Source organism: Sarcophilus harrisii, chromosome 4 (assembly GCF_902635505.1).
Source record: "Sarcophilus harrisii chromosome 4, mSarHar1.11, whole genome shotgun sequence".
Classification (NCBI taxonomy): Eukaryota; Metazoa; Chordata; class Mammalia; order Dasyuromorphia; family Dasyuridae; genus Sarcophilus; species Sarcophilus harrisii.
In genome coordinates, this window is record NC_045429.1 from 217451935 (window position 1) to 217466784 (window position 14850).

A 14850-nucleotide genomic window follows, 5' to 3' on the forward strand; every position below is an offset into this window, starting at 1 on the left:
GCAACCACGTGCAGGAGCGGTGGGGTATGGGGTCCCCAGCGCATCTACCGGATTGTAGCCCCGTGTGTGCGCGCAGTGCCCGTGTATGTCTGCGTTTGTGCGGGCAGCTTGCATGAGTAGTTTCCTATGTGTGCTTGGTTTCCCAGTCCCGGCGCTGAGCGAGTGAGAGAGAGAGAGAGAGAGAGAGAGAGAGAGAGAGAGAGTGTGTGTGTGTGTGTGTGTGTGTGTGACAATGTGTGTCAGGTGACTCGGGTCACGCAGTCTCTCTCTCTCCCCCTCTCTCTCTCCTCGGGGAGGAACTGGTCGGTTCGAACTGACTCTCCTTCGCCAGGCAGGGCGGGAGGAGGGGGTGCAAGCTTGGACACGGTGGAAAAGTCCTGGACCGGGACCCCGGAGCCCGTGAAGAGGGTGGGGGGGAACACTCACAGACAAGGCTCCATCACCTCCCTCCTCCCCTCCCCCTCCGGGAGGGGATAAGAAAAGAGGAGGCGAGCAAGCCAATTCAGAAACAGATTGCAGAGCGGCAAGCAAAGAAGAGTTGTCCACTCCCTCCCCTCTCTGCCTGGAACCCACGCTGGCCGGAGGGAGACCCGCCACGATGAGCCAGGTCCTTGGAAAGCAGCAGCAGCAGCAGGAGCAAGACGAGGAGGAAGAGGAGGAGGAGGATGAACTGGTGGGGCTAGCGGATTATGTGGACGGGCCCGACTCCTCCGACGCGGACCCGGAAAGCGGAGCGGAGGAGGGAGGTATGAGTCTCAAGCTACTTTTGCCTTCTTTTCTTCTCCATTCCGATGCTTTTTATTTGCGCCCCTTTCCTCCCTCGAGGGCTACCCCGGGGTGCTTCGAAGCGCCCCTTTCCAGTCCCGGCTCTCGGGCGCTGCGCTTTGCCTGGCGCTCTACATTTTCTGCTGCTCCTCCCCATTCCCCTCCTCTCTCTCTCCTCTCCGCCCGCCCCCCTCTAGGTTTCTCTTTACTTGGCTGGAATAAAAGAAAACGAAGAAAGGAACTGAAGTGTGGGGGTGGGGAGGGGAAAGGAAACTGGGGATAAAGCGAGAGGGGGGGTGTCCAGGTGTAGGAGGTAGAGCAGGGAAGGAGAAGGAAGCCCAGAGATTGTGGTTAAGGTAAAGGGAGAGAAAGATATTTTTCCCCCTTAGAGGAGAAACAATAGCTCTTTGGTACCTTCCAGGTTAGTCCATCTTGGAGCACTTTGCTTTGGGTGGATGGATGGGACGGGATTTGAGAGGAGGCGGGAAGGAGGGAGGGGAGAGAAAGAATTGACTTGGCCCTCCTGTAGGATCTTACTCCTAACCCCACTCCACCCCCACCTCGGTGATACTGATGGTAAAGCTGAGGTCAGGCGTCGGCTAAAAAAAGGGCAGCTAGAAACTGCGTGACTGTGGCAGGGTCGCTGGTCAGTTCTGCAGCTGCGAATGTCAATCCTACAGTCTGTCACTTGTGGGGAGGGGGAAAAGGGGGGAGAGAGTGTAAGTGTTGTTTCTGGCTACAGCATGGAGGGAAAATTCATCTATCTGTGTAAAAGGAACTAATGCTTGTGTGTGTGTGTGTGTGTGTGTGTGTGTGTGTGTGTGAGAGAGAGAGAGAGAGAGAGAGAGAGAGAGAGAAAGAGAAAATATCTGCTTCCTTGCTTCTCATGTCTCTTAGTAGATATAACAGTTATGATCTGTGATCAAAGTCCAAACCATGTTGGTGATGAGGATGATGGTAAAGGGAATGAATTTCTTTTTGGCTGCTGTAAAAGCTCCTTCTGTTAAAAAGGGATCGGGCTGCACTAAATTAGCTTGTAAAAGGAATTTTGTATTTTGCCCTGAGGCCTAAGAAACTACTCTACAGTTCCTAAGATTATAGTTTTTAACTCTGTGAAGATTTGGGGTAGGAGGAAGAGCCTTTCATTTTATGATCCTTTGGAAAATTCCCAATTGAAAAGGGCACTGAAATTCTGTTAAATATATAACTTCAGGGGAAAGTTTACACATTAGTACAGTAGTAGAAACATTCCTTATATTTTGCACTGAAAAAATTGTGCAAAAATGTTTTGTGTAAAGTATTTTAAGGGCAAATATATTTTTGTGAGTGTCTTCTTTTTTAGTGTCTCTTTTATTTATATTTTTTTATTGAGAGTCCGCCAACAAAGCTATAAACTTTATACAGATAGTCACAAGGAATTTTTTCCCAAGCACCATTTCCTGGGAATAATTTTACATGCTGGTAAGTGACGTTCAGTTGAGTCCAACTCTTCAGGAACTCAGTTGGAATTTTCTTGGCAAAGATAATGAACTGGTTTGCCATTTCCTTGTCCAGCTCATTTTACAGATAAGGAAACTGAAGCAGACAGGGTTAAGTGACTTGCCTACAGTCATACAGCTAGTAAATGTCTGAGGTCACATTATGAACTCAAGAAGATGAGTCTTTCAAACTCCAGCTCTGACACTCTATCCAGTGCATCACCTATCTGTCCACAGGTGTCCTTAATAGATATTGAAATCTTGTCATACTAAAATTTGGTATAAAGCTGCTCTCTTGTGGAAACCATGGGGGAAGAATTTAAGTTATTGATATATTAATGCAATAAAAATTAATAATAAGTTTATGTAACATTTTGCCTGAGGTTTTTATATATAAAATAGAAAATTACCTCCTATTCTTTTCTACTATCAATATTACTTTTAAGAAAAGAAAGTAGTCTTTAAAAAAGTTTGTGAAATTAGAAAACTTTTTTAAAGTTTCATGCTCATCAGAGAGTATTATTACGTCTTTTTCATTTCTTGAAACTGGTGCATTAGGCCCTTACAACCTCCTTAGTATGCTGGTGGTCTATTTCCTTAGTTCTACTTGTGATTGGTCCTCTAGTACTGATCTTGCAGGTCACATTTTGTGGATGAAACTTTTCTGTACTTTAGTCTCTTGGGCTGCTTCCTTTAGTAATTCAATTGTCCTGACTGTGACATTCTTTGACTAATTGCAATTATTAGTTCCTCCTAGATTCACTGGAAACACTCAGGAGACTCAGAATGAGGACTATAGAGAGTCAGGAAAGGAGCACCAGACTTGAAATAGTAAACTCTTAGTCTGATTCATTGCCCTAAACATCTGTATTTAAATGGAAAAATGCAATAAAAGAGGACTATATCAGAAGTAAAAAAAAAAAAAAAATTAAAGTCTAAATTATGTTATAGTGTTGGATGCACAGCTCTTAGAGCTTGTTCATCAATATTATCTTTTTTTATGTAATAGTATTTTATTTTTTCCAATTACCTGTAAAGATAGTTTTCATCAATCATCTTTGTAAGATTTTTTTGAGTTCCAAATTTTCCCTCCTTGCTCCTTTACTTTTCCCTTCCCCACAACAAGCAACCTGATATACATTATATATATGATCATATATTATATATATGATCATATTAAACATATTTCCATATTAGTCATAATGTTGCGAAAGGAAAATCAGAACAAAAGGGAAAAGTCACAAGAAAGAAAAAAACAAAAAATGAAATAGTATGCTTTGATCTGTATTCAGTCTCCATAGTTCTTTCTCTTAGTGTGGATGGCATTTTCTATCCCAAGTCTTGAAATTGTCTTTGATCACTGTAGCTGAGATGAGCCAATTCTATCATATTTGATTATCACACAATCTTGTTACTGTGTATAATGTTCTCCAGTTTTTGATTGTTTCATTCAATATCTGTTCATGTAAGTCTTCGCAGGTTTTTTCTAAAGTCAGCCTCCTCATCATTTCTTATAGTATCATTTCTTATAGTATTATCATTTCAATAGTATTCTGTTACATTTATATACCACAACCTGTTCAGTCATTCTCCAATTGATGAGCATCCACTCAATTTCCAATTCTTTGCTATCACAGAAAGAACTGCTACAGCATTTTTGCACATGTGAAATCAATATTGATATCTTTAATAAGTTGTGAATGGATAGCAAATTGGGCTTAGAACTGGAGAAGAGCAGGAAAGTGGATTGGATTGCTTTTGAGGAAATGACTATGCTTTTAATGACCCTTAGCTTCTTCATGAAACAAGAGACTTTATTTTTTTTTAACCATCAGCATTCAGAGGATGCTGTTTCCCTGAGAGGCACAGAAGACCACGGGATACAAATAATTAAAGGTGCTGGTCACCTAGAGGGCAATGAAGAGGCTTATGGTGGGGCAAGAATAGGCTGCAACATGTTATCAATGAAAAATTGCACAGGATAATTGGCATAAGAGATGTGAGTAGATTGATGTATGATTGGAGGTAAGCAAGTCAGATAGCAAGAATCAGGGTTAACTGTTCATGAATAATTCTCAAGCTTCCTTGGTATTTGGAAAGGTTGGGAGATTTGACCCCTTTCATGTTGGTAGGTTTCTGGGCAAAGATTTACCAGATGATAAGAACAAGAGTCCTAAGGGATAAGACTTTGGTGATTTGTCACTGGAGATCATAAAGAATACTTCTACCAATCAATCACCAGCTTAAAGTGTAGAGAAGGCAGACAGCTTAGAAAAATTCTCCCATCGCATTCATCTCTTTGGTAGAGATCTATTTATTTTGCAATTAACAAAGGATAGGGGTAAGAAGACACTTTCTGAATTTGACATGGTGGAGGGGTTTTGAAAATTTAAGGATATAACCTTGTTTCTTAATGGTAGAATTATATTAATTTAGAGACTATGTAACTGGTGACTGAATTTCACACTCAGTGAAACAGTGTGTTGTCCAAGGAAAACAGTGGAAATAAGCGTCTTCAGGTTCCATGAGTGAATGACCTCAACCAAATTCTGCCTTTAGCATAGTTCTGTTATACATAGAAAATTTTTGATATTTTAGTGGATTTCTTATTTCCTTGATGAGGATACAAGCTCCAGTTATGGAGATTGTAACTCATCTAAATCTGGATTTTCATGAAGGTTAAACTGTTAGGTAACAGTCCTTTTGGTAATTTAAAAACTTTTGTACCACAGCAACAAGATTATGTGATAATCAGTTGTGATGGACTTGGCTCTTTGCAACAATGAGGTGATTTAGGACGGTTCCAGTAGACTTGTGATGGAGAAAGACATCTGCATCCAGAAAGAGGACTATGGGAACTGAAAGTGGATCACAATGTAGTATTTTCACCTTTTTTGCTTGCTTTTTTTTTTCTTTCTCTTTTTTTTTTTTCGATCTGGTTTTTTTTAAGCAGCTTATTGAATGTGGAAATAAGTTTAGAAGAATTGCACCATGTTTAAACTATACTGGATTACTTCCTATCTAGGGGTGGACTGTGGAAGGCAGGGAGGAAGAAAAATTTGGAGCGCAAAGTTTTGCAAGGGTAAATGTTGAAAACTATCTGCATTTGCATGTATTGGAAAATTAAAAAAAAAAAAAAACTATTATGTGAAGAAAGAATCCTTGACTAGTCTGATTCAGAAAATTAAAGACTTTTTCCTAAACCTGCTCTGACATTTAAAGTGAAGTACACTTTTGTACTTAACTCAAAGGGTTGTGAGGAATAAATGAAGAAGTGTAAGTAAAGTGCTTTTGTTAACTATTAATCAAATGCCAGTTGAGAGGCAGCATGGTGGAAAAGACTAGCCTTAAGTCAGGACAACTTGGCTTTAATCTTTACTTTTCATACATATTTGTGTCATCTTGGACAAGTCAATTGTCCCAGCTCAGTGTCCTAAAACTACAAATGACAGACACATTGCCAATTTACATTGGTGGAAAGTATTCCATGTGGAGAGTTTCCTAAACCAGTGTAGTCGTTTTTGTTGGTCAGCCATTTCAGTAGTGCTTGACTCTTTGTGCCCCCATTTTGTGTTATTAATAAAGAAACTGGAGTGGTTTGCCATTTCCTTGTTCAGCCCTTTAAAAAAAATTTTTTTTTTGGCTGAGGCAATTAGGGTTAAGTGACTTGTCTAGGGTCACACAGATAGGATGGGTTAAGTGTCTGAGACCAGATTTGAACTTGGGTCTCCCTGACTTGAAGACTGGTGCTCTATCCACTGCACCACCTCACTGCCCCTGTTCAGCTCATTTTACAGATGAGGGAACTGATGCAAACAGGGGCAAGTGATTTGCCCAGGATTACACAGCTAGTAAGTTTCTGAGTTCAGATTTGAATTCTGGAAGATGAGTCCTCTTGACTCCAGGCCTGGCACTCTAACCATTGTGCCATCTATCTGCCCAATGTAGCCATTAGTCAGATATTATCATCGTTTCTATGTTTTTGAAACATTAGTAACTTTAAATCTTCCACATGTTCCCTGAAAAATCCTGTCTTAGCAAGGTTCTGTAATATATAGAAAAAATTTGTTACTTAGTAGATTTCTGATTTCTTTGGTGACCAACTCCAGTAATGCAGATTGCAATTCATCTATCTCTGCCTGCCTTGTGCAACTCTTGATGTGATATTTCTTTTTTTTTATTTTTATTTTTTTTATTTAATAGCCTTTTATTTACAGGATATATACATGGGTAACTTTACAGCATTAACAATTGCCAAACCTCTTGTTCCAATTTTTCACCTCTTACCCCCCCACACCCCCTCCCCTAGATGGCAGGATGACCAGTAGATGTTAAATATATTAAAATATAACTTAGATACACAATAAGTATACATGACCAAAACATTATTTTGCTGTACAAAAAGAATCAGACTCTGAATTATTGTACAATTAGCTTGTGAAGGAAATCAAAAATACATGTGTGCATAAATATAGGGATTGGGAATTTAATGTAATGGTTTTTAGTCTTGATGTGATATTTCTAAAGGATAGATTTGATTATGTGTCCCTGTCCTTCTCAAGAATCTTCAGTGACTCCTCTTGGCCTCTAGTTTAAAATAAAAACTTCACTATGGCATCTGAAGACCTGCTCTGACATTTAAAGCCCTTTGCAATCTTGTTCTAGCTTTTATTCCCAGACTGATTTGATATTACTCGTCCTCATAAATTCTACCATACAGCCAAATTGACTTATTTGTTGTTCCCCATATATGATTTTTCTGTTAATATCTCCCCATGCTTAGAATATTATCCCTCCATACTCTTTTGAAGCACTAGATCTCTTCAAAATACTTTTCCTGATTCCTGTAATTGTTGGTGCTTTCCCACCAATTACTTTACACTTATATATATAATATATATATATAAAGAGAGAGAGTTTTCTTTTTAAGATAGTATTTTATTTTTCCAAATACATGCAAAGATAGTTTTCAATATTCACCTTTTCAAAACCTTATGTTCCAAATTTTTCTCTCTTCTTCCCCTGTCCCTTCCCCAAGACAGCAAGCAATTCAATATAGATTAAACGAGTTGTGCATATATTTTTTTATTTATTAATTTATAGGCTACTAAAAGTGCATCTAGGTTGGCATAGTAGAGAGAGTACCAGGCCTGGAGTCAGGAAGCCTGAGTTTATATCCAACTTCAGGCTGTAGCTATGTCACCCTGGGCAAGTCACTTAACCTGATTTGCCTGTTTCCTTATTTATAAAAGTGGATTGGAGAAGGAAATGGTAAACCACTTTAAGTATCTTTACCAAGAAATAGGCAAATGAAATCATGAAAAGTCAGATATTAAATCGATTAACAATAACAAATACTACTAAAGTTTTAAGACTGTGAGCTCCTTAAAGTCTGATACTATTTGTCTTAGGATCTAGTACAGTATTTGACAGCTTTTAATAAATACTTGTTGGATTGGATTGAATGAATTGAATCTGTTCTGTAAATTCTTCACTAGGGGATCTGCCCAAAGTTCTATAACCCTGAAAAAGAAAAAGCAATATCCCTTCTCCAAGATAACAATATTTTTTAAGCTATTCCACTCATCCTTCTTTATTTTGTCTTCTTTCTGTCACAGTTCTTTCTTTGCCTTGTATTTGTGCCATTGACTGTCTTCCACGAGTTATTCCCTTAAATCATGTGTCTGACCTTCCCTTCTGCTTTTGCCTTTTCTCCCTGATTTTAATTTCTATCCCTTATGTTGTTTTCTAATTTTGTCACATTATTTTGACACTCTTCTGAAATCTGCTCTCTTCTCATTCTGATTTCAGTGGGAAAGTTCTTGGACATGGTACAGTATCTTCCTTTTCTATTGTTATTTTAAGATTGGCTTAACGTGACTTTGGAGTTGAGATCCTTAAACAGACTTGGGGAAGTGAAGTATTTGGTTGGACTCTCTAGTGGCATATATTTCCCTTAGTTTCCACACTAGGAAACCCAGCGTGGCCAGTGCTGCTCACTTGCCAGAATGGCATGGTCCACTGCTTCATGCCAGGTTTTTGTGTTGGTTGGGAAAAGGGATGTACATGTACTTTCAATCTAGGACCTTTGAGCAATCTCTCAAATTACTTAAAAACAGAATCCTGTTGACCTTGAAAGAATCCTGTTTTTCCACAGGTTCGATCAAATTTTTACTACAAGTAAACATGTATTAAGTGTCTGTTGTATGCAAGACCTTGTGCTACTCCTTCGATTCTAAGACAAAAAATGAAAACTTCTTGCTGCCCTCTGGGAATTTACATTCTTTGTGGGGGGTGGTGTGAAGGGAAATTGCTTAGTGTATCTGATTTCTATTGTCATCTCCTGTAGGAATATTTTAAAAAGATAGTCATTTAGAAGAAGAAATAGAATTTTATATCTGGATATGACCTTTAAAAAATATTGTCATATTTTGTTTTTTCTTTCTAAGAAATTTTTATAATAAAAAAGTCACAAACTTAAGAGTATCAACAAAAATGAATATTTCTAATATACAAAGAACAGAAAAATATGAAATTTTAAACTGTTGTGTACAGTTTTTAATATGTACATTAAATTTAACTTTGTAACAAAACTGCCCTGCTTGTTTATATCCCTTTTGAACTTCCTTCTGAACATGACCCTCTCATTTTTGCAGATGATGGAACAGGTCCAGAAAGATTATAGGATTAGAGATTTAGAGTTGAAAAGGACCTTTATAATCCAGCTCCCTCATTTTACAGATTAGGAAACTGAGGCCTGTGGCGCTAAAGAGAGATAACTAGAATCATAGAATTAATGAATATGAGAAGTGGGATTTGTTAGTATACATTCTGTAGAACTTCATTTCCTTTTTAAGTGAGGTGACTTAGTGAAAGCAAAGGGCAGTTATGGGGACCTTTTTTTTTTTTCCTTAAACTGAAAGCTAAGTCATAAATCTGTTTGGTACTTGGTAATTTAAGTAAAAGGATTCAGAGATTTTCTCCTTTTTTCTTCTCCCTCCTTCCCCCCCCCCCCCATACACATTCATTCACCCACCCCTGGAGAGGTACCTTATGATTTTTCTTGCTTAGTGGGGACTTAGCCAGTCAGGACTGCTTTTTCCCATGGCTAAATGACTGCACAGCAATCTATTATGGTGAGTGTGACTGATTATCCCCTGGCATTCCTACTGCAAGTTGCCCAGCAAGTTGTCAGACACTACCCAGAGGAATGCAGGTTGTAGGTAGACATTGTGATTTTCATTTCCTATTACCCCTCATTCACAGGGAAATCCCTGATCCTGTCTGAATCCTACTTCTCCCTCATGAAATTAGGTTTGAAGGTATATCTTATTTGAGAAGGGAGCTGAAATTCTCCTGATCAAGGACTGCCCCAGGGTTTTTAAGGCCATTTCTGGCCCTTCCATTACTAACTTAGTCACCTTTTCCATGTCCTTTCTGGGAAGACAGACTGAGATAAGGCAGACTTTTTTGGTTCCCTTCCTAGCTAGATAAGCCTGCTAGGAAAATTACAGCAATTAAGGAAGTTTAGTCAAGCTACTAAAAAATTCCATTAGATCTAATGACTTTTGGGCAGTCACAATAATTTTGGACTATATTCTAAAGGCCAAAAAATAAGAAGAAGAACTGGAGTTAAAGTGAAAGAGATAATAGAAAATAAATTTCCTTCACAAAATTCCTCCAGGAGAGTTTCATAACTTGATATGGGGACTATATTCATCCATATCTAAGTATTCATCTAGTTTCCTCATAATATAAAATGAGGGGGTTGGAGTATGATTACTTGTAAGGTGTTCCCCAGTTCTAAGTCTCTGATTCAGACTTCTTTTGTTTCTGCTACAATATGTAGTCTTTGTCAAAATTCATGACTGTGGTTGGGGAAGAATGTGAGCTCCTTGAGGGTATCATTTTTGTCTTTCAGTCCCTGGCACCTAGCATAGTTTCTGTTAGCATATAGGGCCCTTAATAAATGATTGTTTAGATTGAATTGAATTCTGAAAATTGAAATTTTCAGGAAGTTGTTTAAAAAAAAAAGCAGGGATTTTGAGGATCTGAATAAATTGTCTTTGGTGATTTTTAGAGACTAAATCTTTTCTTTGCAGTTTCAAACAGAAAGTGATTTTCTTCTTCAGAGAATTTCATTACTGTTAAGCAATTCATCTTCTCATTATCCTTTGAAAGTTGCTAAAGATAATTGTTCCTTGCCCTTCTGATAATGGGATTACAGTCCACACTGTAAATAAGGAAGATGGCAAAGATTAGGACAAATACCTGACTAATCTAAATGTCCCTTTGTTGAATATAAAAAGTTCTTTCCCTCCTATTCTGTGACTACCAGAAATCTATTTAGGGCCGTCTATTCAGAAACAGAAGAGGACTAGCTTGAGATTCTTTCTGTCCATAAGACCCTAGATATTTTAAACATTTTCATATTTTTTTTTATTCAAACATTTTTGACTGATACCTTTTGGATTTACATAGTCTTCATTTCCCAGTATATCCCTGTCTCTTTTTCCATATAGTCATTCCCTGTAACATCGAATAAAAAAAAATAGAAATAAGGCTCAGCAAAACTAATCTACATATCAATCCAATCTGACAGTACATGCAATGTTTCTTGCTTGTAGTTCCCCACTGAAATAGAGAAGGAGGTTTTGTAAACATTTGTAAACTTTTTTTAAAGAGGTAAATAGGTAGCAAAGCAGTCAGGTGATTTGACAAAGCTTGAAATATATATATGTAAGCACACATATATTCACGAGCTTTGGGTGTATTTTACCAACTTCCACTCACATTGGCAGGTATGGGCTTTAGAATTTAATTACCAAAATGACCAGCAGGATGATTTCAGGAAGGCCTGGAGAGACTTAGATGAACTGATGCTGAGTGAAATGAGCAGGAACAGAAGATCATTATATACTTAAACAACAATATTATATGATGATCAATTCTGATGGACGTGACCTTCTTCAACAATGAGATGAACCAAATCAGTTCCAATAGAGTAGTAATGAACTGAACCAGCTACACCCAGCGAAAGAACTCTGGGAAACGACTGTGAACCATTACATAGAATACCCAATCCCTCTATTTTTGTCTTCCTGCATTTTTGATTTCCTTCACAGGCTAATTGTACACTATTTCAAAGTCTGACTCTATTTTTGTACAGCAAAATAACTGTTTGCACATGTATACATATATTGTATTTAACTTATATTTTAACATATTTAACATGTATTGGTCAACCTGCCATCTGGGGGAAGGGGTGGGGAGGAGGGAAAAAGTTGGAACAAAAGGATTTGCAACTGAAAAATTACCTATGTATATATCTTGTAAATAAAAAGCTATAATAATAATAATAAAAAAAGAATTTAATTACCTCCTCTATCAGGATTTTTGGGGTAACCCTGAGTGGTTAGGAGATTATTTTTCTAATATTAACATTCTTATGAACTCCCCTCCTCAAAGGCATGCTTTTCCCATTGATTATTAATTTATATCAATTAGCCAGCCAGACTTTTAGAAACAGGCATTTAGTAAGGTGCTATAGTAAGAACTGTAGGTACAAACAGTCTCAAACAATCCCTTCTTCCCACAAAAAAAAATAATAATAATAATTGAATAAAATTGGGTATACATTCTAGTACAAGTACAGACAAATACAAGAGGGAAATGGGCTTAAGTTTACAGAGTTTATTTGGCAAAGGGATTAATTTGTAACTTCTGATTATTAGAACTAGAAAAGTTATTTTCTTTCCTCATGGAATCTTGATGAAGTTCTCCTTCATAGAAAATATAATGTAACATTCTGCTGGGCTCCTGAAGTTGTCTCCTCAAAATGCCTAATTTGTCTTCAGCTCCCAGTTAGTTTGCAGCTTTCTGCCACTGCTGTTCCAGAAATCCTGATGGGACACTTTTTGGAAATCCTAAAACTTCTTATCTTTTGAGGTTTTCTAGAACAGGATAGAGAGGAGACAAAGTCTCTCTCCCCTTGATGTGAGAAAGATTCCTTTCCAGATTCCCACCCCCTCCTATTGAATGTAATTACCCTTTAACTCACAAATCCTGGTCCCTTTGAATTCCAATAGAAGATCCGGACCTGTCCCAGTCCCCCCCTGATCTGAGCCAATTTTGGGGCTACACCCAAAAGCCCCTTGAGCTAAATCTCCCTTTATAAAAGGGACATGTTGGGACCCCCTCTTTGCAGAGATTCCAAACATGCTAGCCATGTGAGGACCCTCTGTCCGGTGCCCTCCTTATCTCTACTATCTCTACCTTAACCTATTTCCTTACTTCCAAACCCCATACATAATAAACCTCTTTTATCAATCTAGCTCTCTGGCCAGTAAATGCCTTTATTGGAGACTCGCCCACTACTAGACCTCATTTACCGCCGTATCTTTGCGCGGAATCCAAGGGGGTTGCAGGGGAGCTCTGACTTCCTGTACCCCAAACCTGCCACTAGATCTCAACTAAACCCTCATTTCATTTAGGTATCCCAGATCTAGAACTCAACACCCTCCTTACCTTCTTCTACAAATGATTCCTTTTTTTTTTTTTTTTTTTTTTTAAATTTAATAGCCTTTTATTTACAGGTTATATGCATGGGTAACTTTACAGCGTTAACAATTGCCAAACTTCTTTTTCCAATTTTCACCTCTTACCCCCACCCCTCCCTAGATGGCAGGATGACCAGTAGATGTTAAATACATTAAAATATAAATTAGATACACAATAAGTATACATGACCAAACCGTTATTTTGCTGTACAAAAGAATCAGACTCTGAAATATTGTACAATTAGCTTGTGAAGGAAATCAAAAATGCAGGTGGGCATAAATATAGGGATTGGGAATTCAATGTAATGGTTTTAGTCATCTCCCAGAGTTCTTTCTCTGGGCGTAGCTAGTTCAGTTCATTACTGCTCCATTGGAAATGATTTGGTTGATCTAGATTGCTGAGGATGGCCAGGTCCATCAGAACTGGTCATCATATAGTATTGTTGTTGAAGTATATAATGATCTCTTGCTCCTGCTCATTTCCTCAGCATCAGTTCGTATAAGTCTCTCAGGCCTTTCTGAAATCATCCTGTTGGTCATTTCTTACAGAACAGTAATATTCCATAATATTCATATACCACAATTTATTCAGCCATTCTCCAACTGATGGACATCCATTCAGTTTCCAGTTTCTAGACACTTCAAAAAGGGCTGCCACAAACATTCGTGCACATACAGGTCCCTTTCCCTTCTTTATAATCTCTTTGGGATATATACAAATGATTCCTTTTCAGAGGTTTGGTTGCAATTATTTCCACTATAGAGTCACTATTGAATGGTCAGATTCTGAAATGATTTGATATTTTTATACAAACCCCACAGAATAGGACTAAGTCCCTTCAGTAAATCCCAGTACATTTCTTGTGTAATGTCATTTCATTTCACCCAACAATTTCTATTCTTTCCAAATTAACTAACGATTTTTCTAACTTAATTTTGGATTGATTCACTTGCAATGTAGTAGATAGAAAAAGCAGTAAAAGAGTTTTAGGTTGTGTTCTTGCCTCTGATTTTTGACTTGATGACTGAACAAATCACAGAATTTAACTGTAGGTTCAGCCAGCTTTCAGGCAACTACATGAATATTAAACTAGAAGGTTAACTATCTCTGTCAAGGTGTTTCTTCATAGTAATTGAAAGAGGAGAGAGGACATTTTCCTTCCCTCCCACCTCCCATCCACATCACATATACCTTTGTCTTTTTTTTTTTTCTGTCTGTCCTCTTATCTTTCTCTCCTTCCTTTTTTATTCCCTCTTTTCTTTTCTTGTCTTACTAATTTTTCTTTTCCCTGTTCCTTTCTTTTTCTTCTCTGCCTAGGTCACATTCATTCATTCATTTATTCTACAAACACCTTCTATGTAAAAAATACTGCTAGATATTGGAGTAGACAAAAAGTTTATATAAACGATCAAAAGCTTATATAAAATTAATGTAATAGAGGTAAGTGTAGAATATGTAAATTCACTAGAGTATTAAAAAAGTCAATGTGATATTTCAAGGGAAAAAGGTCATTTGGATAGCATTTTTTTTCTTTTTAAAAATAAGTATTTTATTTAGCTATAAAATATAATTTTATTTTCTTTATATTACCAATATTTCCTGTCATTTCCCTTCTCCTACCTCTTTTCAGAGAGCCATCCCTCATAGTAAAGTGTGAATGAAGGAAAAGGGAAAAAAGTTCTAGAAAACTTAAGTGACATATCAAAGAATCTAATATTATATTCAGTGTCCCATAACCATCATCCCTTCATTCTTTTCATGTGTCTTCATTGAGGCTAAGCTGAATCATTATAATTTAGCATATTGTGGTTTTGTTATAGTTCCATTTATACTAGTCCTTATGTATGGGCAGCTAGGTTGGTGAAGGAGATAGAGTGCCAGTCAGGAAAAGCTGAGTTCAAATGTAGTCTTAGTTACTTACTAGCTGTGTGATCCAGGGCAAGTCACTTAACCTTCTTTTCCTGTTTCCTCACCTGTAAAATGAGGTAGAAAAGGCAGTGTCAAACCATTCCAGTATCTTTGCCAAGAAATCCCCAAATGGAGTCAT

The 14850-nt window shown here is 37.7% G+C and overlaps 1 protein-coding gene across 1 annotated transcript in view; it reads left to right on the plus strand.

Annotated features, from left to right (window-relative positions):
- Window positions 1–229: 229 nt before the first annotated feature.
- RRAGD (Ras related GTP binding D) overlaps window positions 230–14850 on the plus strand; it is a 68601-nt gene continuing 53980 nt past the window's right edge. The window contains exon 1 of the mRNA XM_003769280.4: window positions 230–746. Coding sequence (XP_003769328.1) covers window positions 599–746 — 148 coding nt within the window. The 5' untranslated portion in view covers window positions 230–598. The remainder of the gene's footprint in view (window positions 747–14850) is intronic.